This window comes from Taudactylus pleione, unplaced genomic scaffold (genome assembly GCF_031769625.1).
Source record: "Taudactylus pleione unplaced genomic scaffold, aTauple2 ptg000314l, whole genome shotgun sequence".
Taxonomy (NCBI): Eukaryota; Metazoa; Chordata; class Amphibia; order Anura; family Myobatrachidae; genus Taudactylus; species Taudactylus pleione.
Genome location: NW_028284715.1, coordinates 4,867,193 through 4,894,379, shown reverse-complemented (window position 1 = coordinate 4,894,379; position 27,187 = coordinate 4,867,193). Strand labels below are relative to the sequence as shown.

Here is a 27,187-nt window from a genome sequence, read left to right as displayed (position 1 = left end):
CCTCCCCCAAAATCTAACCCTAACCCCACTATGCTGCCTAAATATAACACTCCCCCCAATGGCTATCACTAAGGGCGCCCCCGATTTACCTCGTTCAGGGTGCAGTCCTTCTGGTTTCCGGCGTTGGGATTAAGATAGGCCTGGTATTTTGACGCTTATTTTAAGTTCCGTGTCAGACTTTCAGTGTTGGGATTCAGACTGGTGACATGTCGTCCGGCGATCTGATAACTACATCCCATTGTTTTGTCTTCTACATGTATTTAGTTGCATGTGGGATATGGGATGATGGGTGGGGGCACCATGTCTGCATCACCCATGTTTATGCTTGTGTGCCCGGGCATAACTCACTACAAGTTGCCCACACACTGTCAGATATTTTACACAATTTGCCGATTTCGACGCATCGGAACGACAGATCGTGTAAAATATGTGCAAATCGTGAGTGTCCACTCACGATCATGATGCCGATGCGTGTACCCAGGGGTCGTACATCACATCTTCAAATCTTCCCCCCTGCTGGTATACTGTAAATAGTTAAGGACGCACGATAGGTCGTTAGTAGATCGTTTGTCAAAATGAACACTTTATGCACTATGGGGTTCATTCAGACCCACTCGCGAGCGGCAGTACGCTCGCAAGTGGGTCGATGGTCCCCACTGCGCATGCGCACGACGAATGGAGCTCCGTTGTGCGCATGCGCGAGACCCGGCGAGCGAAGGACTTACCATCGCTCCGGGTCTTGCACCAAAGGGGGCGTGCTGTCGATGTTGATTGACAGCACGCCCCCTTTGGTGGGCGTTCCGGGGGCGTGCCTGCCAGACGGAGGCGTTCCTATGGGAACGCCTACCATCTGAAGCCGGCCCCACTGACATCACATGTCAGTGGGAGTGATTTTGGCTCTGATAGAGCCAAAATCACTCCTGGCCTTGCGGTTGTGAAACCCGACCACAGGGTTTCACTCGCAAGTCCGATGGTCGCGATGGTCAAGACCATCGCGACCATTTTGTTGGACGCTCGTATATGCTGTGGGTGGTGACCCACAGCTATACGAGCGTCTAGGAGGACGCTCCATTTTAATGTAGGTGGGTCCTGATTCAGAGCGAGCGCTCTGGTTAGAGCGTCCGGCTCTGAATCAGGGCTCATATCGTCAGTCTAGGACTGCCAGGGAGCTGCCGGGGAGTTGTGAGTGTAGGCTTGTTTTTCATCTCACAAATTTACTAAAGGCAAAGTCGGTTGAGTTACTGAGAGATTTCTCTCATCTCACTGGCAAAACTCGGGCAAGCTAGCAAACTCGAATCTTCTCACCATCGGCCAAACGCTGAAGTACTTTTCACCTAAAACATGCATGTCGCAAATTTACCAAGAATCAACATGAGAATCTCGGGTGAGATGTCTGCAAACTCTCTGCCAAATTGACGTTTTAAACACTCACCTCCAGGTCTGCGAGTTTGGCTGAAACATACACAAATCATTGTGATTTGTGTTTGTTTTTTTAACTTGTTAAATTATTTTTTTTTTATTTTTTTTTAATTACGTGAGGTCCCCCCCAACAAGACTAACCAAAAAATGTGTAGGTTTCCACTAATTTAAGAACCAGCACCAGACAGTAGGGCCACACCTGGTTTTAAATATATGGATAACATTTTTGCGTGTGGTTCGCCATATATTTAAAACAAACTCTGGACCCTTTCTAGCGGGGGACTGATGCCACAGCCAGGGGAGTCATTTCACCGATCCCCCCATTTTATTTTCACGGTGTGTGTTGTGCTTTTTTACACATTTCTTTACAGGTGAACTACACGTACCATTGAGCCCTTAATGTCCCGCATGCTGGTACTTGTGGTTCTCCAAGTACCAGCATGCGGGGGATGCTTGCTGGGACCTGTAGTTCCACTGTGAAGACAATGTAAAATTTCTAATTTTGACACACTACACCTACACTTTCAACCCACCACCCACCGCCCAGGGGTGGTGGGGATAGCCCCGAGCTATCAGCCTAGGACAGAGGTGCCCTGGAGAGGGGGAACCCTATATTGGAGGGGTCCCCAACTACCCAGGGATCCCTGGCCTGGGCTGAGTAGCGGTCAGGGCTGATGCTGCGGCTGGGGGCCCCAGTGAAAGGGCTCCACTGTCTGTGGCATCAGTCCCCCACTAGAAAGGGTCCAGAGCTGGTTTTAAATATATGGTGACCCACACGCAACCATTTTATCCATATATTTAAAACCAGGTCTGGCCCTGCTGCCTGGTGCTGGTTCTTAAATTACAGTGGAGCCCTACACTTCTTTTGCCCTGTAATTTTAAGAACCAGGACAGGCTGACAAGTCTGGGGCTGGTTAGTCCTTTGGGGGGGACCTCACATCATTTTTACAGGTCCTAACACACAAGCAGCAAGCACATATTTCACTGATATGTGCAGGCTGCTAGCTCGGGGGTTAGATTTGCACAGAGAAAACACTGCAATCTCGGGTGAGTAATCTGATCTTCACTTGCAGCTCGGGGGAGATATCTCGATTTGCTTCACCATCGAAAAACTCACTTTCAGCTAAACTCACTTCTTAGTAAATTTGCAAAAAAAAAAAAAAACTTACCCGAGTTTTGGCGATGCAAATTGAGTTTAAAAAATAACTAAATTCTTAGTAAATTTACCCCTTAAACTCATTCGCACACAGATATACAAGCCTACCCTCCCGGAATTCGCAGGAGGTTCCCCATTTGTCCTAGTGAAGTGGGCAGAATGAGAAGATTTCCGTGGCCATCGCAGGTCCCCGTGCAGGGGGCAGGGCTTAAAGAAGCGATTCTTCATTAATTGAGTCATTTAGCCCGGCCCCCTATTTACATTTGTGCCAATGGTGGTCATTTACCGTGAAGCGGGGCTTAATGACGTGAATCGTCAGGCCCAGCCCCTGTCGCAACCCACCTGCTTCTCCTCCCCGGGCTTCTCCCGGGGAGGAGAAAGAAAAGGTAGGCAAGTATGTATACAAGTGTCGTACCTCAAAATGGTCAGTGTAATCTAACAGTGTAGTTTTGTCGTTCCCAGTTGTTATTTATGCAAATAAGATGCACGTTTTGAGCGAGAAAGACACTTGGAGCAGTCGGGTCTCCCGCGACCTAGCGCACAGAAAGGGGCTATTATTTACCACAACTTTACCAACATTGTATGAGGACACATCTGTAGCTTCTAGCATGAGTCATCATTTTCCCAATAGAATCCATCCTGTGGACATACAGTCAGGTGCATAAATATTGGGACATTGACAGAATTTTTATATTTTGGCCTATATTCACCACCACAATGGCTTTGAAATGAAACAAACAAGATGTGCTTTAACTGCAGACTTTCAAATTTAATTTGAGGGTAATTACATCCAAATCAGGTGAACGGTGTAGGAATTACTACGGTTTCTATATGTGCCTCCCACTTTTTAAGGGGCCAAAAGTAATGGGACAAACTAAACAATCCTAAATCTAACTTTCACTTTGTAATACTTTGTTGCAATCCAAAGCCTGAAGTCTGGAATGCATAGACATCACCAGACGCTGGGTTTCATCCCTGGTGATGCTCTGCCAGGCCTCTACTGCAAATGTATTCAGTTCCTGCTTGTTCTTGGGGCATTTTCCCTTCAGTTTTGTCTTCATCAAGTGAAATGCATGCTCAATCGGATTCAGGTCAGGGGATTGACTTGCCCATTGCATAACATTCCACTTTTTAGTCTTAAAAAACTCTTTAGTTGCTTTTGCAGTATGCTTTGGGTCATTGTCCATCTGCACTGTGAAGCGCCGTCCAATGAGTTCTGAAGCATTTGACTGAATATGAGCATATAATAATGCCCGAAACACTTCAGAATTCATTATGCTGCTTTTGTCAGCAGTCACATCATCAATAAATACAAGGGAACCACTTCCATTGGCAGCCATACATGCCCATGCCATGACACTACCACCACCATGCTTCACTGATGAGGTGGTATATTTTGAATCATGAGCAGTTCCTTTCCTTCTCCATACTCTTCTCTTCCCATCACTCTGGTACAAGTTGATCTTTGTCTCATCTGTCCATAGGATGTTGTTCCAGAACTGTAATGGCTTTTTTAGATGTTGTTTGGCAAACTCTAATCTGGTCTTCCTGTTTTTGTGGCTCACCAATGGTTTACATCTTGTGGTGAACCCTCTATATTCACTCTTGTGAAGTCTTCTCTTGATTGTTGACTTTGACACATATACACCTATCTCCTGGAGAGTGTTCTTGATTTGGCCAACTGTTGTGAAGGGGTTTTTCTTCACAAGGGAAATAATTCTTCTGTCATCCACCACAGTTGTTTTCCGTGGTCTTCTGGGTCTTTTGGTGTTGCTGAGCTCTCCGGTGCGTTCTTTCTTTTTAAGAATGTTCCAAACAGTTGATTTGGCCACACCTAATGTTTTTACTATCTCTTTGATGGGTTTGGTTTGATTTTTCAGCCTAATGATGGCTTTCTTCACTGATAGTGACAGCTCTTTGGATCTCATATTGAGAGTCGACAGCAACTGATTCCAAATGCAAATGTCACACCTAGAATCAACTCCAGACCTTTTACCTGCTTAATTGATAATGAAATAACGAGGGAATAGCCCACACCTGTCCATGAAATAGCTTTTGAGTTGATAGTCCCATTACTTTTGGCCCCTTAAAAAGTGGGAGGCACATATAGAAACCGTTGTAATTCCTACACCGTTCACCTGATTTGGATGTAATTACCCTCAAATTAAATCTGAAAGTCTGCAGTTAAAGCACATCTTGTTTGTTTAATTTCAAAGCCATTGTGGTAGTGAATAGAGGCCAAAATATGAAGATTCTGTCAATGTCCCAATATTTATGCACCTGACTGTATATTCATACTATGGGGTAAAATCACTAAGATGGGAGTTCTATTAAGAAGTGATTTTGCCCATAGCAACCAATCAGATTCCAGGTATTATCTTCTAGAAGGTGCTAGAGAAGTCAAATCTGATTGGTTGCTATGGGCAAACATCACTTAATAGAACTCCCGTCTTAGTAAATTTACCCCTATAACTGGGAAGCACAACTGAAAAAAGAACTTTTTTTATTTATATTCACGTGGATTTTTCTTTATTTAGTTCCACTGACGTTTTACCTTTTCACCTTCATTTATCACGTCTATTATATAATGTGATTGATTGTATGTATGCTATCTCAATGAATAACTGTTATGAGCTACAGTATGACTTGTTTGTGTTTAGTATTATCTGTTGTAAATTAACAGCAAGGACAAGCTTACTGTAAGATACTGTAGTAATGTGTCCTGGGTCCTGTATTTTACATACAGACCCCTCTGTTACCTGTAGCGGCTGCCTGTTTTGTGGTTGTCCCGGCATCAACGCATCGCTAATAAACATGACAAAGCTGTCGCCTCTGCAAGATGCGCATATCCCAGATTACAATTATCCAAAGTATTTTTTTTCCCCTCGTTCTGTAATCTTCACAATAAATGTGGCTGTCTGCCGGATAAGTTCACATATCGGATAAGGTCACAGTTCTATTTAGTGACAACTTCCAACAACATGAACTTGCAAGGCTGGAGTTATTTAAGTCAGGAGGGATAAGATCACTGCTTGGCTAGTCTGATTTATCAGGGTTTGACCGGAGTACTTGAGTAGAAAATGTCATATTTCAACTTTATGTTCCCAGCGATACTTTAGTGTGTTTTGTGTCTGAGACTTCAGCATCGTGGTAGTAAAATTGAAAAAAAGGCTTTTCAATAAGTCAGCCTAACTCTGCCAGATGAGAGTAATAATATATTTTCTTGAACTACTGTACATTGTTTCAAGAGCAATAGAAGCGAGATGAACACAGCGCTTTATCTAATGTGCAGATGCAACAATTATTCAGATACAATTCTGTGCAATTTGTGATGTTTATTTATTATTTATTTATTATTTTATTATTTTTTTTACAGACTGTGAGGAATCAAATTACATTAATCTGCCCCTGCTGCCTTTGGGCATTCACCAAATTGCCAATTTACTTGCATATATCCTCAGCACTAGGGATTTACTGCATGGTTTTAATGCACTGCTCAGTGTTTAGCTGCTAACGCTGGGAGTGCACATTTACAGTAGGTGTTGTGTTGCCAGGGATTGTGACTTCTGCAAGTTTGCGGCTTATTGACACATTGGCATTCATTTATGAGGGCTGGGGGCTGTGAAAAAAGGTCAACATTCTAGCATCAGGGCCATAACATAGCAAGGCACTAAAGCGCCCTGGGTGAGCCCCTTCGACTTCATCCCCTCTGCACATGTGATGTTATGAGTTCACAAATGGGGGCTGCAACCAGGAAGCTGAACGCCGTTTGTTTCCTGGAAATGTGTCAGATGGCTCAGTAGGCAGTAGGGTGCCATTACAGTCACCCTGCAAGATAAATTCTGGTACCACTGGGGCAGCAATGGTGCTGCCCCCGCAGCTTTACGCTATGGGCGGTGGCACCACTTGCACACACCTCTATTTACAGCTCTGTCTAGCTTACTTCTTTATACAGTACACTTAGGGGCTTATTCTGAGTTGGGAGCAAAGCTGAAAAAAATAAGTAACTTTACACCTTGGCACATAGCTGTAACTAGACTTTTTGGTGCCCTGTGCCAGAGAGATCATTGCCCCCCCCCTCCCCGATTTTTTAAATAGTGCACCTGAAAAAAGGCCATGGCCTCATGGGGAAGGGCCAGGGAAGAGATAGGAGAGGTCAGGAGATGCTGGGGATGAAAGTAGAGGAAGCTATAAGTAAGATTGACATGCCCAAACAGCGCCCCCTGCCCAGCGGTGCCCAGTGCCATGGCACAGGTCGCACCACCCTAGGTACGGCCCTGCCTTGGCAGGCCATGTTGCTCTGCAAGGGGAGAAAATACATTTACTATTTTTGAATGCAGGCTAAATACTGGCTGCCTTTGCATGTACCCCACAAATGCTGGACAGATTTATTTTTATACTGCAACTAGCTGGAGTACCCAGCATTGCCCGGGATTTTAAGAATGTTTGTTTACACATCATCCTCCAACAAACCTCTCCTTAGGCAGGCCTCACGTGTGACAAACTTCCCCATCAACAGTCCTAAGGTCTTTGAAGGAAGTAGGACCTGTAACGGTGTAAAGCAAACTTTGGAGATAGAAGCATTCAAAATTTGTAGGATGTACAGTGTAAACATGGCCAAGAGCTTCTGTTGCTCTGATACCAGGATGACCATCTACAGCGACTCCCTGTTTTCTGCGCAGAAAAACTTTAGGAGAAGCATTCCATGTGTAATATTTTGGCAGCTCACAGTACAGCAGGGTCCTTCCAAAGTCATCATTTTGACACAGTTGGAAGAAAGAAGTCAGTGTTGTTGCATAATTTGGTATAGTCAGAGAGCTGAGAATGCTAAAGCTCTCTTCAATAATAAACATTAAGATCATGACAAAACATGACAGCTCTGCCTGCCTTGCCTGGTTTTTTTTTTGTTGTTGCTTTCTGGACCCCGCCCCTTTACTATTCATATGAATAGTTTTTACCATTGAATGCTTTTGATGCGATGGTTAGTTACCATTGCATCGAAAGATTCAATGGTGGAAGCACTGCCATCATATGATGGTGAGCTTCCGATGTCCATCCCTAGACAGAAGGACAGAAATAGTATAAATAGTAGAGATAGAAAGTTCTTAAATATCACCACTGGAGGCAGCAGACAGCAGTACTGAGTGCAAGGCCCCACATATGAGCATAAGGCCCCACAATGTTTTTTTTTTATTAATTAAAAATTAACAGTAATTCATTTCGATTTCAAACTTTTTTAGTTGTTTCAGCCATGTTTTAATAGCTCGTATGTAAAATTTTATGATCTTGGCTTGTAAACTGTGGATTTGTATAGAAAGACAGAAGGACAGAAGGAAAAATTTTCGCTTTTATATAGAAGATTTAGATTTTAATTTGGACACGCCCCTCCCCAGAGTCCGTTTAAGGTATGTGGGCGGCCCCGGGGCATCTAATTTGTGGGGGCCCCTACCAATAAAATTACTTTGTGCCACACATTGCCCCAGTAATGATGTACAAACAAGAGACTGCGCTACCCAATCCAGCAAGAATATTACTTAGGCCTCTATTTATTAACATAATTTTTACTAAAATAAAGTGAAAAGAGTGTTTTCACACCCTTTTCACATTATGTTAGTATCACCTATATTTACAAAAGGGCAATTGGAGTAGAATTCATAAAATTCTACTCCAAGCCCTAATTATCACATATTTTTAGTAAGCAGATCGTATTTCCCATAATTGTAATGCGAAATGTGATCTGCCTGAGATTTACTAAAAATAAATGTGAAAAAATACTGGGGGAAGCCCTGTGATAATAACGCCAACTGGCTGAGCAGGGCCTGGAGCCGTCCCCAGTGATCAGCTGTGTAGTCTACACAGACCACAAGCTGATCACTGCTAAAACAAAAAAAAGTTAAAAAAAAAACTTACCTGAGTCCAGGGCCGGTGATCGGGGCTCCGGTGATGTCCTCCCTCCGGTCAGCTGGTCTTCCGCCTCCTGCATTGTGACCGGGTACACTGGAGGATGGGAGATCAGCTAGCCAGAGTCAGTAAAGGACATCACCGGAGCCCCGATCACCGGAGGTAAGTGAAACTAAGGAGGGGGAGGCACGGTGGGGGGTCGCAGCGGCCGGTCAGCGCATGTGCGGCAGCTTGTCACTGTACTTTTTCCGAAAAATAGTGATAAGGCTGCGGAAGGGATTCGCAGTGACAGAGCTTTATCGCAAGCTCTGTCCCTGCAAGGGATTTTTAATAAATCCCTGTGATATCGCTGGAATTCGCAATGCAAATTCAGTCTGTAATCACACTACAATCTGCATTTTAATGTGGATTGTAGTAAATAGGGCACTTATTCACAATAGATAATTTTTATGATGTTTACAAACAATATCGCTGCAGCTGTTGAAGAATCAGTGGTTAACTGATAGAGTAAAGGGTATCTGTATATTATATATAAATATATATATATATGTAGGAGCAGCGCAAGGATATTGTAAGTATATAGACCACTGCACGTAATAGGTCAGAGATAAAAGTTATTTGACATAATTCATAGCTTTTTGAATCCTTAAAAGCAATGAGCATTCTCATAAATGTAGGAATAAATAAAATATAAGATTTGTATATTAAATTAAATAAAGTGAAAAAGTCCCATATGGAAATATATGTCTCTGGTTCAAAAAGGTGAAGCCTAACCTGCAGGTAGGGAATAATGTTGTCACCGTGTTCAAATCTGAGTGTTCATACCATCCGGTGAGAATATTCCTGAAGATGAAATCATTCCAGCAGCTCCATGCAGTCCCGCTGATGGGATGAAAATGTTGCAAGATGGTTATGAAATACCTGCTGCTGTGTGCCGTCACGCTTGGGGTATAACCTGTATTCGTAAGGTGATGGAGGAGGTATGGCTTAGAGGACCGGAATAAATAATTAGCAAATTATCGATGAACCAGATCAATCTGGTGTATAAATCCGGGATAGTGGGGGTCCTTTTAATGCGTTTCTCTGTCTGTTGCAGCTTTGTCAGAGGCTCATTGATAATTACAATATCCTTGAGCTGCTCCTATATATATATACAGTGCCCCAGTGTAAACATTATGTTACATTGTGACCCCATTAGGCAACACAGACCACCCCAGTATGCCACACAGAGGGTCTCATTCAGACCCGCTCGCGAGCGCAGGACGCTCGCAAGCTGGTCGATGGTACCCAAATGCGCATGTGCACGATGGAGGCTGTCTCGCACCAAAGGGGGCGTGCTGTCGATGCTGAGTGACAGCACGCCCCTTTGGTGGGCGTACCAGGGCGTGGCTGCCCAGACGGAGGCATTCCCACGGAACGCCTACCGTCTGGGTCCGGCCCCACTGACATCACTAGTCATGTCAGTGGGAGTGATTTTGGCTCTGATAGAGCCAAAATCACTCCAGGGATTGCGGCAGCGAGACCCTAATGCAGGGTCTCGTCGCAAGCCCGATGGTCGCGATGGTCTTGACCATCACGACCATCATTTTGGCCACTCGCATTAGCTGTGGGTGGTCACCCACAGCTATGCGAGCGGCCAGGAGGCCGCTCCATTTTTAGGTAGGAGGGCCCTGATTCAGAGCGAGCGCTCTGGTCAGAGCGTCCGGCTCTGAATCAGGCCCAGAGTCCCCATATTAATATTACGTCTCACTGCCCCTCCCAGTATGCCATTTGATGCCCTCATTTTAATATGTCCCAGTGTCCCCTCAGTATGAAACAGAGTCCTCCATATTAATATTATCATGTCCCAGACAGTGTCTGCACAGTATGTCACACATTGCCCCCACATATGCTATATATTGCCCCCCCCACCCAGTATGCCGCACAGGGGCCCCAAAGTGCTTACCTTTTGTGGCGGGCTCCTGCTGCTGAATGCATTGTGTTACTGCCTACAGGGCGGGTCCCACCGGGCACCTGTTCTCTGTAATTGCTGGGTCAGCCCGACCCTGTGTGGGGGGCTCTCATGTATTGGGGTCCTCGATAATCCACCCCTGACCAGCGTTAATCCGCGGGGGAAGGGTAGCGGCAGCTGGTGACGGCGCATGTGCAAACACCTCATGGTAATTTTTGCAAAAAAAGTGTGCAAAGAGGATTCGCAGGGACAGAGCTTTACCCCAAGCTCTGTCCCTGCATGCAGATGTTAGTACATCCAAGTGATATGTCCTAAATTCGCAATGCTACATTTGCTCACAAATATCACATTACAACTGCATTTAAAATAGGGTCCTTTGTGAGCTGATATTGTATTTGTAATATGCACCCCTAGCATCTCTATGACATAGGTGACTACTCTTCCGGAATGTTCTGGAGGCTTTCTTACTTTGGGTGGTCTCTCAGACTCCTTAGAGTAAAGACCAGGCTCCCACATCTGGGGAAGTGGGGGATACTGATGGCTTGATGATGGAATTGTGGATAGTTGCTTCATCATGGCCCACCCCCCACTACCATGTGCACAGCACCCGCAAACCTGACTCCTGCGTCTGCCCCAGGGCTCCACTAGATGGCACTACTAAGAAGTCACTAAGCGTGCTCTATGGAAAGTACCCGCAACATTTATGAAACAATATCTCTGCCCAAAACGATAACTGTACCCAAAACTGAAAACGCTGTTCAGAATAAGTTAATAATAATGATGTATTCATTCCCAGCTTGCGGCTATCGTCTGGGTCTGGAGAGTCCCCCAGTTTTGGATCAAACAGACAACATGTTGCGGATGCCCTTCATTATGCAATAGGGAAGATCATGGAGTGGGGTTTGTAGTAATTCTTCTGTCTGTTTGAAACAGGCAAAAGCAACTGTTAAGGGGGTTAGGTTTAGCAAAAAAGATGGGGGGGGGGGCAGGTTGCAAAACATTAAAATCCAGGTAAAAAATGAAAAGAAAAAGGGATAATTATATGTACTCAACTCGCTAGATCTTAGATGTAATCAATATTTTATGTTATTTTTACGCCATAATAAACATTTGCTCCAGACATGAATTATGAGAACACTTAAATAGTTTTTGTGATCTTCAATGGGATGTGTATAATGTATAAGGTCACAGCATCCATTAGGGTGAAAATGGTATCTATCTAGAAGTGTTTCTTTGTAGTGTAATGAGTCACTGCTTTTTTTCTCCCTTTAAAGCTATCATAAGTCTTTGATTAATCACTGACTCTAAAGTATGCAACATCAACATAATAAGATAAGCAGGCTGCAACACTAACAGTGCTATCTCTGACCACTAATTAATTAGTCCAGTGGATACTTCTCATCTGTTTTGTACAAAACATTTTTAAATCTGGAAACGTAAGCATTTTATTAAGTGCACCACTGGTAAAAATTCTGATGCTTATACAAACTTTATGAATATGGGGTTTTGTTTTTTTAGTTTTTGTTTGTTTAGGTGAGCCTTTTTGTTTATTTTTACTTCTCTTTATAGTGTTTGTAGGATAACTGCGATTGTTTGGGCGACACTTGACAGAACTTATTATTGCCTTTGCTATGATATATATTTATTCAGGAATGTAGTTAATAGACTGGTGGATGTGATGCCGCCAGTCTAAATCCCAACTGCACATGCTCGACACGGGATTTAAGATAGGCGTTGAAATACCGACACCTATCTTAATCTCAACGCCGGAAGCCAGACCCCCGCCACCCCGATTGTCAAGAGCCGAGTAAATATACTACTTAACCCGGGGATGGGGGGGTTAGGTTTAGGGAGCCCCAGGGGGACTTAGGAATAGGCACCTCCCGGGGAAGGTTAGGGTTAGGCTAGGGGAAGGGGGTTCAGGGTTAGGCACCCCCGGGAGTTTTAGGGTTAGGCACCACTAAGGGAAGGTTAGGGTTAGGGGGGGAAGAAGGGAGGGTTAGGGTACTTACCAGCCAGCATCGGGATGTCCTCCTGTTGGACTGCCATAGTCGGGATTTGAACAGGCGGCTAAACAGTCGTCGGTATATTAATCTCATTCCATTTATTAATTTTACCTGCTGTTCCTATTTAGCCCCTACTGTATCTTATACACATATGGTTCTTGTACATGTATATTACATATATACATGCGCACACACACATGTCCATGTGTATTTGGTTGGAGTTCCATACCGGTGCCTCTTCATTATAATCTGTACTTGGCCAATACTTGCCTATTCTGCCAGAATGTTCGGGCCTAAACATCGACCCGCTTGTGAGCGCTCAGCGCTTGCGAGTGGGTCTGAATGAGGCCCACTGTCTCTTTTACAAATCCGACCTACAGTATATAGAAGTACATCTGTTGTGCTACAGTGTACATTATTCTAAATACTGTTAAGGTATCGCTGGTCGTTGCCGACATTTTTCTGCACGATAGCTGCACCATTAATGTCGTTATCGTTCAATTGCTCATTTTTCTCGGCTAGTGGATACACGTCATTACTCTGTTACCATAAATACTCATGTAAAAAAAATCTTTTTCTTTATTGTTTTATCCATTGCGAATATAAATGAAATGATTGCACGGCTTCTTATCCACTTGATGAAAGTGACTGTTATCTGTCAATCTTCATGCACTGTATAGTTAGGTCGCTGCATGAGATTAAGTTAGCTGGTGCATTGACAACCGCTAGCATATAACCTGTGTAAGCAGAATAGACATGGGGATGGTATTTATCAAAGCTTGGAGAAAGATAAAACTGTGAGCGATAGGGGCCCATTTATTAATGATCGCATTTGCAATGCGATCTGGGCGCGATATTAACACCCATGATACATTGCAGGATGCGATCATAGCGCAGTAATGTATCAAATTGCCCCCGCAGGGACAGAAAAGGAGCCCGCCCCTGCAATGTGGTGGGGGTGAACTGACAGTGTCAGCGGTCTCTTCACTCCTGTGCAGGGGCAATTACTGCGGGAGGGTTCCTATCACTGAGGAGGGGTCAACACTTTGGTATCAACCCACGGCGGGTGACTCACGGGTGTGGCCCACCCCCCACACACACTTTGTGATGCCACTGACTAACCATTTAGCTCTTACCTTACATTTTACTGGCTGTGTTTGAAAAATGTCAGTTAGGAGCAGATTGGTTGGTACTTTATCTCTCACAATTTTATCTCCTTCCATGCTTTAATAAATACCCCATCCCAGCGATGCATTAGAAGTCCATCATAAATAAAATGTTATTGATGCAATTTGTATTAGTAAATAATAATGAACTCTTCATAGAATGAAACATTAATGAGACCCTCACAATATATGCTAATTGGCAAGATCGTTCTAGTTGTTTCTCCAGTGGTTTTGAAACCAATTCACATCATCGGTAGATTGAGTTTTTACCTTCAAACCACATGATAGTAAATCCAGCGGCTTGGAAGTAAAAAAAAACATTGCCTATGTTGTGCCAGGTGATGTTTTAATGACAGCATCACCTGGCACCGTATGCAAATGTCCAATTTGCATGTAGTGCTGAAAGGAAAATTATCCATTTCTCCCTGACCAGTTCTATCCACAAAATACGTACACAGCTGATGTTTTTTAGTCTGCTCAAGAGATGTTCCCTAAGTGTTCATTTTTTCAATAGGTCTAACGGAGGAGTCCGCATCCTCCAACTTTACAGCTCAGAGTCACTTTATCGAAGCAGCTTGTTTATTTTGCCATATTTCAATGCCTTAAATTTACTTTGGTATTTGTGTATCTGTTGACTATCTGCTCTAAAGTTTGTAGTTCTTAATCCATTTAAAGAGAGGCCGCTTGTAAATCCACAGGTAGAGATAAGGAGTCACTGTTTGACGGAGTCTGAACCCTTTTCAAATGAAAAATGTCACTGACGGCAGGGAAAACGGAATTATATTTTATAAAGGTTTTTAAAGATTTTGACGATTCCGGTACTATCAGATAAATGTGTCATGTCCACAGACCTCATCGCTTCCTTTTATACGTAAACGCATCGGTTCGGATCTTATAGTTGCCGGCATGAAAAAGGTTTTTTTTTTTTTTGTGCCACAGAAGCCGGTTAGTTGAATATAGAAGGCAGAAGAAAATAAGATTACTTTTCAGACTTTAATCTATTTATTATTTACTGTTTCCATGTATTTTTTCTTAGCAGCAGTAGTCAACAGTCATATGAAATGTATTCAGGATAAGTTAGTTTTGTTAAGGGTCTGCGATAACGGAATTCCCAAACCGCCTTTTATCAGAAAACATTTGCATCATCTCTCTTCTATAGTCTAAATGAAATACATCTAAGAATGGCAGATTTCTAGAGAAAGAAAGATACAATGTATTATTTAAAAAATATATATATTTATTTATTTTAATGATGTTTGTTAATATTTTTATTCGCTTGCTTCATATTGTTACTAATGAAAATAACGATGACTGATGTCTTTAATATGCCGTCCAATAGTGCGGATTTTCACAGGACAGTCTATGCTGCCTGAGCCGGAAAGGGGTGTGGTACAAAAGACTGACAATAAAAAAAGGTCGACAGTCAATTGGTCAACACCGAGTGGTTGGCATGCAATAGGTTGATAGGGACAAAAGGTCGACAGAGCAGAAGGTTTACAGTATTAAAAGGTCGACAGGTTCAAATGGTCAACGCATATATTGTCGACACAAAAATGGTCGCTGCTTTTTTGTCATTTAACCCAAGTCCTAACCCGCCCCCAAGTGCCTAAAGCTAACTCTAGCCTAACCCTAACCTTACCCCAAGTGCCTAACACTAACAGGCCTTCCGCCGGATACATGCCGCTACAACTCTTCCTGCTTTGCCTCTTTACCGAGGAGAAGCTGGAGGTAGTACTGACGAGATGTAAGAACATCTCATCATTTCTGCTTCCTGCTTCGGCCTGATGCTGAATGATGCTGAAATTAGGGCCTAATGCTGAATTTATGCTGCGCTATATAGAGAATAATTTACAACAGTCCAAGGCCCAGTGGAGCTTACAGTCTATATATATTCCATACATACAAATTCCACCCATTAAGGGTGCTGATGGGAATCAAACACATGACCCTAATCCAGGGGTGGGGAACCTTCATTCTGCTGAGGGCCATTTTGATTTATAAAATATTATTCGTGGGGCGGTGCAGGCCATGACCCCTCTGTGTGATGTCACACCGGGGCGGGGCCACAATTGCCGGTGATTACAGCAATGCCTGGAGCATCCTGAGGATGTTCCCCCGGGGAGCTGTACGGGCAGCGGTGTGACCGTTTGAAGCTTCCTAAGGACGCTCCAGGCAGCACTGCTGCATAGATTCTGGCTGCAGGGTGCCATTCTAGGCACCCTGCTAACTAGATGAGGCTAGCAGAATCAAGCTCCGAGGGCCTGACCAAATGATTCCCCGGGCCTTATACAGCCCCCGGGCCTGAGTTTCCCCATCCCTGCCCTAATCCATACTTGCCCACTCTCCCGGAATAAGCAGTAGGCTCTCGAAAAACGTGTGGCTTTCCCGGCCGCCCGGAAGAGTAGGCAAGTATCCCGGAGCCAACCGGAACCTTCCTGCACCCCCAGTAGCTGCCCGCACCACTTAACCCCCCCCCCCGACCCCCCACTTACTGAGCAAAAGTGGGCAGTCCTGGGGTGCCGATGATGCAATACAGTTACTGTAATATTGGCACTGTATAGCGGGAGGCGGGGCCATGATTACACGGTCGTGACATCACGTATCCTGCACCGCCCACCTATGGCGATGCCACGTCCCTCTGCTGTGACGAGTCAGCCAGAAAGTCGGTAGGTATACCCCAATCCTGTGAGGCAGCAATGCAAACCACTGTGCGAGCATGCTGCCCTAATAATATGAAGATGTTGATAACTGTCCAACATATTGTATCCATGACAGACCTCTTCTAGCCCAGCACATATTGTATGCTACTATTTCCACCACATGCAGTCAGAATAGCTAACATGCTGTTATATGGTCTACAAAGCAGCCATGTACATGTACCCATGATATATGTACAGCCACGTGCCATCAGCTGTCACGAAATTGATGTCGTATCCTGCAAATCTAACATTCTAACACTAGGGGGTGCTCTTTCATGGGAGACTACGGCTGACATTGAATGTTAGCCAAGATAGCAAAATTAAAGTTTCCAATTATATCTGATGTTTCATGAATAAATATGTGTTCTATGCCCAGTAATATATATAATTAGATGTTGTATATTACAATTACTGATATAAAGTAAAAATAATAGTTATACCCAGGGGTGCAGCGAGGGTAGTTCCAGTGGAGCATGAGCTTCGGGCGCCAAAATGGACAGAGGGTGCCATCCAGGGTTCCCAAATTGATGGGACGCTGCACAGTATGATGGCTGCCTGTTAGTTTTATCTCAATTTGTTTGCTCTATGGGCCTGATGCAGAGCCGCTCGTAAGCGGCCGCTCGTTCGTTCCGAGCGATGTTTGCACAACTGCGCATGCGTACGGATCGTAATACGCATGCGCGAACCAGTCAGTGCGGCCGAAAATCGTTTGTTCGCTAAATAGCGAATTCCTGCTATTTTGAGTGACAGGAGGAGGCGTATGTAGGTGGTAACAGGGGAAGGTGCTTGAAAACGGGGAGTGGAGATCAGAACGTAGGCGTGCTTAATGGTGAAAACGGGCGTTTTAAGGGTGTGCATAATTAATACAGCAGCGTCATTGCCCACGTCACTGGGTTATTTTATAGTCAGAACTGCTCGCAAGATTGCGGTAGGAAAAACCAACCACAAGAATAGCGAGCAGGTCATACCCTGGTCGATGTACTCGATTAATCTAATAAATAGCGGACATGACATAGGATGCGAGCGGCCAGGGGGGCGTAGTTTTCCAAAAAACAACCGCAAGTTTTGTTTGCTCGTTCAGACCTAGAGGCGTGAACAGACCGCAAAGAGCGAACGGTTCATTTGAATAGCCACCCCTTTTTTCTGAACGAGCGAGCGCAAATAGCGTCCAGCTCTGAATGAGGTCCTATATCCTAAATAAGTTACGGATCTGAGATCTGTTTCTACATTTCATGCTCCATCAAGCTGCCCAGATTGTCTCCCCTCCAGCGCACCCTCCTCTGTGATCATCTTCTGTCACCTCCCCTTTCTTGTCAGATTGATTACATTCACTTCTGACCTCTTTAATTCCCTCCCCTCTCTACCCCGTGATCGGCTCTTTGCCCCTGTCCACTCCTTTCTTATTGACTTCTGTCACCACCCCTCTCTAATCGACTCTTTGTCCCTCCCCTCTCCTTTCTTATTGGCTTCTGTCACCACCCCTCTCTAATCGACTCTTTGTCCCTCCCCTCTCCTTTCTTATTGGCTTCTGTCACCACCCCTCTCTAATCGACTCTTTGTCCCTCCCCTCTCCTTTCTTATTGGCTTCTGTCACCACCCCTCTCTGATCGACTCTTTGCCACTACCCTTTCTTATTGGCTTCTGTCACAACCCCTCTCTGATCGAGTCTTTGCCCTCCCCTCTACTTTCTTATTGGCTTCTGTCACCACCCCTCTCTGATCAACTTTTTGCCCCTCCCATCTCCTTTCTTATTAGCTTCTCTCACCTTCCCTCTCCTCTCCTTTTCTTATTGGCTTCTGTCGCTGGCCCTCTCTCATTGGCATTTCCCCTCCCCTCTCCTTTCTTATTGGTCTCTGTCACCTCCCCTCTCTGATCGGCACTTTCCTCTCCCCTCTTCTCTTTGATCCCCTCCCTCCTCTCATTATTAATTCATTGTGCTTCAATGGACTTAAAAGTGACACATCTGAGGTAAAATCCTAAACTTCAGTTATAAGGTATGAGTGTAGAAAAAAGTCACTGCTTTGCTATCTAAAGTAATGGAGGTGTTCCAAGACATGACCACACAGTGTTATTTGAAAAGTCTTTTAAAAAATATTAGGAGACCAGATATAATAATAATGGTGCCAGACAGAACATGATTAATAGTACTCACATTAATATAGGTGCAATGTATATTTGCAAAGTAGGAGCATAGCTGAGAAGGGAGCTTCCCATAGGTGTCCCCACTCCAGTGATAGCTGCTTGGGGCAGTAGTAAGCTGTGCACCCTGTGGAATCTCACTCTAGCACATTTATTCTGTCAATTTAAGTTAAATGATCAGAATATATAATACAATCTCCTCTACTGACTAATAACAATGATTCAAAGGAGATAAAAGTCAGATTCTAGGAGCTATACATAAATAAAGCAGTGACAAAGGAGCTTCCCCTTCATGTCAGATAGTGCATCACCGAAGCATTCTATTCCCCCAATGGGACCTCAATGCCCAGCGTGGTACTGCCACTGTTTGCTGTTTTTCTCTTCACTTCAGTATTCCCCCACTGGCTGGCCATACCCCACTGGCACAGTTCAGTACAGGGAGGGGGGCGCTATGACATGTACTTTCTCCGGGCACCATGGTTCCACGCTACTCCTCTGGTTATACCTTACAATCTAGCCATTTTATCGGCTGATCATTGGACTGTTCCATTAAAGAAAGAACTGTCGGGGGGGTGAGAGTATGACTGCTTATCAATAGGTATAGTTTCCCCGTAATAAATGAGTTTTGGCAAGGACTGTACGCCATTGCAAGTAACGCTTTGCCTCTGGTACTGCTGGGGTTATTCTAGATCACTCTCTCTATATGTATATATACAATATCCTTTTTCCCACATATCTTATCTGTCTCTTGTACTGTAACATTACTTTTTATGACTGGGAAATTTTAGTTCAGCAGCTTCTCTTTCTTCAACTTCCACCAGAATGACACGGTGACCTTGTATGATCACGCTGTGACCTTGTAAGATGAAGATCAGAGAGCTTCGCTGCATTAGTTCTGTGTATTTGACTTCAAAATGCTGAGACAGTGCAGAGATTTAAATCTCAACTCCACAGGATTTGGAAGTTGCACTTTAGAAATAAACCGTCTGCCTTTTATAAAGTCAGCGGCGGCAATCTGTGTCCAAACTGATAGGCATGCACCAGCTCTAATACACCGCACCTATAATATTACAGGCGTATACTGTATCCAGGGCCAAGCTCAGGATTTCTAGTGGGGGGAGGTGGGGGGTGTTTCCAATACTTTGATTTTGTAATGTAAAAAATACAAATGTTTGTAGTCTTGCTGTTTTACTGTAAATGACAAGTATATTTGCCTCACAAAGTGTTGCATATTCTTTTAGCGTAATATGTTATCTGATAATAAGGCGTCTATTTACTAAGCAGTGTTAGGAGACAGAGTAAAAAGTGATAAGAAAGTGATAAGGTACCAGCCAATCAGCTCCCAACTGTCAATTTTCAAGCACAGCCTGTGAGATGGCAGTTAGGAGCTGATTGGCTGTTACCTTATCACTTTTCACTCAGGGCCTGATTCAGAGCCGCTCGTAAGTGGCCGCTCGTTCGCTCCGAGCGATGTTCGCACATCTGCGCATGCGTATGGGTGGTAAAGCGCATGCTCCAACCAGTCATTGCGGTCGGATATCGAGCGCTCGCAAAATAGCGAGTGCCTGCTAATTTGAGTGACAGGATGAGGCGTTTGTGGGTGGTAACAGGGGAAGGTGCTTGAAAACGATGAGTGGTGATCCGAACGCAGGCGTGCCAAAAGGTCAAAACGGGCGTTTTAAGGGTGTGCATAATTAACAAAGCAGCGTCATCGACCACGTCACTTGGTTGTTTCTTAGCCTGAACTGTTCGCATGATTGCGGTAGGAAAATCATACCACAAGCACTGCGAGCAGTTCAGATGCCTTTCGATGTACTCGATTAATCAAATAAATAGCGGAGATGACATAGGATGCGAGTGGCCAGGGGGTGTCTTTACAAAATAGCGAGCGCATATTTCGCTCGCTCGCTCAGACATAGAGGCGTCAACAGACCGCAAAAAGCGAGCGCTCAATTTAAATAGCCGGCCCCTTTTTCTGAACGAGCGAGCGCAAATAGCGTCCGGCTCTGAATCAGGCCCTCTGTCTCCTAACACTGCTTAGTAAATAGACCCCTTGGATTGAAAAATAACAGTCTGTTCATGAATAATTAGTGCACACTTATGGAGCAAGTAGCGTGCATGCAGAAGCAGCTGTCACATTGTGCACACAGCTCTTGAGCAGGAGGGAAACCACGAGAGGGATGTTTACCACGTGGCTCCCCACCATCCATGCAAATGTGATTGGCCAGTGGGAGCTGATGTTGTACGAAAGAAGCAGAGAAAACTTGTCAGAGCATGAAACAAGCGGCAGCACATCATTGTAATGCTGGGTACACACTGGACGATAAGTCGTTTGTACGGCCGACAAACGATATATCGTCCCGACTATCGGCTAGTTTTATAATCACAAAACTACAAATCTACGGAACCAAAAGCATATGGTGTTCTAGCCAATTTAGATTTGTCCTGTATTAGTCAAGCAGCATGGCAGACACAATATATCTTGACCCATATGCCGGTCACAGGAAGCAGTTAAAATTAAGTCAGCAATACTTCCTCTGGTCAGATATAGCAGTCGGTCGATTGATTATTATGTATGCACAGAGAAATACTTAACCAAATCGGTCGTTCCGCCACGTGTGTACCTCATTTAAGTGGTAAAATGGTGGACCGTCAGGACCACTGAGATATCTGACGAACTCTGATGCTAGAATGGGCAGGTCAAGAATAAGGGTGTGGCCATGTCCGCTCGTAAAAAGATCTACTATAAAATTTGTGCTTTTTGGCTGTTTTCCTCCATCTCATTGGCTGGCCTGGGCCCCGAAGACAAGCCAATCCCAGGGTTATCAGTACCTGCCCCACGTGCCTCTCGAAGTCCCTGTATTTGATAGGCCCACGGCAAGTTATATCATATTATTATTGTGGTAAAGTAAAACCTAGTGTACTTGCCAGTTTATATGTGTTCTATATTTGTCAAGCAATATTATCCCACCACTCACCACAGAGCAACTCAGTGTAGTAAATAATTTAAAATATCAATGTATCACTTTTAGGTCCCTCATTCTGAGTTTCCCGTGATTGCAAGTTGCAGCTTTTTTGGCCAGTAACTTGCAACTAGCTCTCTCATTTTTTTTTCTAGCTCACATGCGCGACTTTTCGCTCTGTGCGACTTTTGCCATGGCGACTCGGCTGCAAACTGCACTTGCGACTCCCTGCGCCAAGTGTGCCAGAATGGGTGTCGGAGGGGGCATGTAGAGGTGGCCAAAATACAGTAAGGGCGTGTCGATGTGAAATGTCTCCAAGATGCACCCGGAGGAAGATGACTTGCATGCACTCAAGCCACGGACAGCGCCTGAATTGCCACAAAATATAGTATAATTGCTGTGGCTACAATCTAATAGCAGGATCACCGTGCACTGAATAAAGCTTGTTTCCTAATCTCATTGGGGCTGCTGATGTCTTTATTACTGTGCACATTTTATACATTTTTGTGATTTTATATTTAACATTTGTTCGATTTGCTTTTAACATGTTCCATACGATTTGGGTACTTATTATTAACACTTTCCTTACATGTACTGCAATGTGTATGAGTTGCGTAGTGTGCTTTTGAGCAGCTTGTATACCCACAGTGAAGCCGAATCTTCTGTCATTTTCCTGCCACATCTGCCCCTGTTACTTGCATGGGGAGGGAGTTGCTTTTGCTACCTATGCAGAATTGGTCGTATCTCTGCATAGGTAGCAAAATTCGATTTCTTTTTTCCCACGGGTGTATTATATGTTTGCGCTTAGATGCAAAATGTGTCCAACTCTGAACAATGGACCTCATTCAGAGGCGGTCGCTCGGGAGCGATCGGTAGCACCCAAAGTGATCGAGAATATGCAAAACGAGCGCTCAGTCGCAACGCACATCGTAAGCGCGGAAACACCCACAACAATGAAAGCACACCTCCTATCTCTACGGCCTAATTCAGAGTCGGTCGCAGGCGGCAACCTACGTCAGCACGATTAACACCTGCTAGAGTGTTAATTGCCTACAGACATCGGTTGAGGCAGAAAACATCGCCAGCACTCGCAATGCTTAAGGTAGACCCTGGGCTACCCTTAGCTCTGCGAGCAGTCGCGTCGTTATTGCAACGAGATGACGTGTGTGATGACTCGCTCAGTAATATATACACGCCCTTAAAACGCCCTTTTTAAGGTCAACCACGCCTGCGTGCGCACCACCACACCCCCGTTCACAAGCACCTTCCCCTGTAACCACCCACAAACGGCACAAAATGTCAATCTCAGCTACGACCTCGTAGTGACTAACGAGCAAGAGGATTGCGGTCGGAAAGAAAGGCTTGCGCACGCGCACTGCCATGTACACGCATGCGCAGTTGAAAAAAACATCGCTCGCTACGACCAATCGCTCCGTGCGACCGCCTCTGAATGAGGTCCAATGTTGCGTGTGTACAACATTTTGGATAGCCTTGCAGTCACAGTACAATTATCAGGGTATATTAATAGAACTATTTAACAGCAGGATTTCAGAACACTCACTGGGTTTTGACCCTGAGAGTATTCATTTTGCTGAACGAGCTATGTCTGCCTGTTACAGGCAATTACGTAAACACAAACTCCAACATGGAGACAGACACTTCCAAAAACAGTTGTTCTTTGCATGGAGCCACTGGTAAAAGAATGACGCGACAGATAATCACTGTGATAACTGGACGAGCAACGCCGTGAAGTATAAACGTTCCCCTTCCAAACTATAAACTACAGATAATCACACATGTAAGTTTGGACATTTAGGTGATCAAATCATATTTGCTTACATGTACCCAAACAACGAGCAGACGGGAACAGAGATTAAATTAGTTTTGAATGATGTCAGCCTTCATATTATCAAGTCTTGTGTCTTTTATTATGTGATTAAACTTGCTGTGTTGTTTCCAAATGTGCCACGTCTATGAACATAGAAAAGAGTCTAACCCAACTAAATACCATATACTTGTCTGTTTTCTTTATCACTGAAATGACTGGAACTTATGAGGTCCATTTACTAAGCCTTGGATGGAGATAAAGTGGACGGAGATAAAGTACCAACCAATCAGCTCCTAACTGTCATTTTTCAAACACAGCCTGTGACATGGAGCTGATTGGCTGATACGTTGCCTTTATCTCCATCCAAGGCTTAAGGGTCTATTTACTAAGCAGTGTTAGGAGACAGAGTGAAAAGTGATAAGAAAGTGATAAGGTGCCAGCCAATCAGCTCCCAACTGTCATTTTTCAAACACAGCCTGTGAGATGACAGTTGGGAGCTGATTGGCTGGCACGTTATCACTTTCTTATCACTTTTCACTCTGTCTCCTAAATCTGCTTAGTAAATAGACCCCTTAGTAATAGACCCCGTAGTCTCTTATGCCACTTATAATATTTCACTTTATTAAAAGAGACTAGCAAACATTACCACAGTTTTCACCCACTTGGTTATACGGATAACGGTCCTTAATAAACATACTCAATTTGTAAAGGATATGAATGCACCCTAAGTAATAAATCCTCTAGTAATCTAAAGTATCAGTAATGTCTTAATTCCTCACCATAAAGGTATATTATACATTTTACTTTCATCAATACACACACATAAAGTTACTTATACTGTATATGTAATTTATAAATAAAATAGTGTAACAATGTAGTCAATATAATATTATTCATTCCACAATTGCATATAATGGGGACTTTACAGAAAATAATTTTGTGTATCTGTCTCTGGGCCTGATTCAGCTTGGATCGCAGTTGCTAATATGCACGCAATCGGCCGATTGTTGCGTTCTGTGCATGCGTATGCTTCGCAGTGCGCGAGCCGGTCACTACGATCGGGACTGCGATCGCAGTGACTACACAGACCCATCCCAGAGTGATTGACAGGAAGTGCCATTTGTGGGTGGGGACGGTGGTGGGGAAACGCATGTGCGCCAGTGTGTTTGAACACCGTTGCAGAGGTGTGCATAAATTATCCACTGCGGGCCGGATAGTGTGCGCTGAAGTTAGCAATTCCTGAGTAAGGTCAGAGCTTGTGCAAGTGTGCGTACTCGATTGTACCGATGGTTTTGCAGTCTTGCTAAACATTATGGATGTGTGTAAGGTAAAGTGGGCGTCCTATGTTATGTTATGAATTAGCATAGTATCGCAGTTGAACTGCGTGCGTAATCGCTATTGTATTCGCATTTACGATCCGTAATGAATCAGTCCGTCTATCTCTGTCTCTCTCTCTCTCAGAGCTGTTAAGTCTTTAAAATCTTATGTAGACTTAATACATTTGGGGGTCTGTTCATGATGTTAATTAACATTCTAACTCGCCGCAGAATCCGGAGCAATTCAGCATTGCTCCGGCATGGTGACAGCTGATCCGAAAATCAGCTGTCCCACGAGAGGCTTCACTGATCCTTTTCGGAGCATTGAATCTTTTCACTGCTCCTTTCACAGCAGTGACGCTAGTGCGCATGCATGACCTACAGATCACGCATGCACACATGAGCCCCGATGTCCATCAGAAGGAGTCGGACAGGGGCGGAGGGATCCCTCTTTGCAACCCGGGACTCGGAGCGGGTTCCGAGCCATCTGAAGACGGCGAATGCTCCCACACTCAAGCTTGATGAATTCTGTCCCCATTGTATGGGGACAACGGGCCATTCCACCAGGGGAAGGTAAGCAGGAGATATCTGTGATATCTCCTGCTATACCTACCTGATGAATGGCCCGAAAACTAAATTTTTAAAATTGCCGGTGAAAATGTTAATTTTCACCTGTTTTTGCAAAAATTAAGTGATGATGAATAGGCCCCATGGTCTGAATAAAGTCCTGTAAGTTCTGCAGTATACAGTATGTGCGAGCATTACTAAAAGATCATATGACAATATTCGTTTAATGGATCTGTAAGGGATTTTCATCCTATTATCTGTGAGGAGTTTGCACCAATCAAGAATTGTACTGAAAGAATATTCCAAGGAATAGATAATATGTATCATTCTGAGATAAAGAGGACAATTTACAGATGAAGTAGATTTTATTGCAACATATCACTTCCTTGGCTCACCTGTTAAATAGGTCTTTGTCATCCTCTGAAGTGAAAGAGTATTAGCTGTGACAGGTGATGACATCTTCACAATAAAACATCACAAAAGTCTGCTCCATCTGAATCAATAATCAGTAAAAGTTCCCAAATGAGGGGGCACATTCCGGTCTTAACGTATTAGCACGTTTTCTGTATCTGAGAAATACTGATTTCTAGTAATATACAGTTGATAGGGTAAATTGCCAGTATTATACGAGTGACGTTTTGACAATTGTTGTAAGTTATTTTGATTCTTTGTAAGACAGACAGACAGGGATGTGACTGTTGTCGAGGAACAAGAGAGTGCTCAGTACATGTCTCATTTTGTGTCTGCGCAGGAGAGCTGGAAGTTTTTCAGAAGGATGGAGAGAACAGGGTCCAGAGCCGACAACAGCTACCAGTTGGAACGACGTGGGGGCCTTTTGCTGGCAAGATGGATTTGCACAATGATAGCAGCACTTTGGTATGTGGCTGGTTTTTTTTTATCAAGTCAACAATGGTACATTCTCACATAAAGTCACATGATGTATTCTCACATAAAGTCACATGATGTATCGTCACATAAAGTCACATGATGTATCGTCACATAAAGTCACATGATGTATTGTCACATAAAGTCACATGATGTATTCTCACGTAAAGTCACATGATGTATTGTCATAATACATGATTGATTGTGGAGATAAATATTTGGAATTCAAATTTTTAACCCGCTTGTGGAGTGTCTTAGGTGTCAGATAAAATACACGTTCTGTCTAATAAATGTCCTCCTTCCCTTTTGCATGTGCTGCCTCTGGATGATGTTCCAACACATGTAGTGACTACTGGGTTAGGGTTGCTATAGTATCTATAGCAGTGTTTCCCAAGCTCGGTCCTCAAGGCACACTAACAGTCCTGGTTTTAGTGATATCCATTCTTCAGCACAGGTGGTTAAATGAAAATAACTGAGGTACTAATTAAGATACCTGTGCTCAATTATGGCTATCCCTAAAACCTGGACTGTTAGTGTGCCTTGAGGACCGTGGTTGGGAACCCCTGAACTATAGTATAGTATCTCTTTAATCAGGGACACATACTGGGGCGTAACCAGAACTCTGTGGACACCATAGCAACATTTTGGAGGACCCCCCTCCCCAATACTAATCTCCACAGTGGTTGTGCCTTTAATACACCATAATATTGCCCTAGTTCATTTTATAGATCATACAGTAATAGTGCCCTAGCTCATTTTATACACCACAGTAGGGCCCTAGTTCACTTTAATCCCCATAGAAGTGCCCTAGTTCACATTATGTCACCAGTTCATATTATGCCACATTGTATTCCCACAGTTCACAGTATGCCACATTGTAGAGCTGCCAGTACACATTATGCCACACTGTGCCTCCAGTACACATTATGCCACACAGTGTCTCCAGAACACATTATGCCACACAGTGTCTCCAGTACACATTATGCCACACAGTGCCTCCAGTACACATTATGCCACACATTGCCTCCAGTACACATTATGCTACACAGTGCCTCCAGTACACATTATGCTACAAAGTTTCTTCAACACACATTATGCCACACAGTGCCTCCAGTACACATGATGCCACACAGTGCCTCCAGTACACATTATGCCACACAGTGTCTCCAGTACACATTATGCTACACAGGG

At 44.1% G+C, this 27,187-nt stretch overlaps 1 protein-coding gene across 1 annotated transcript in view; it reads left to right on the top strand.

Annotated features, from left to right (window-relative positions):
* Positions 1 to 27,187, top strand: part of ZFPM2 (zinc finger protein, FOG family member 2) — a 456,010-nt gene that overhangs the window by 162,238 nt on the left and 266,585 nt on the right. Inside the window, exon 4 of the mRNA XM_088442586.1 lies at positions 25,863 to 25,987. Within this exon, the coding sequence (XP_088298712.1) occupies positions 25,863 to 25,987 (125 nt within the window). The remainder of the gene's footprint in view (positions 1 to 25,862; positions 25,988 to 27,187) is intronic.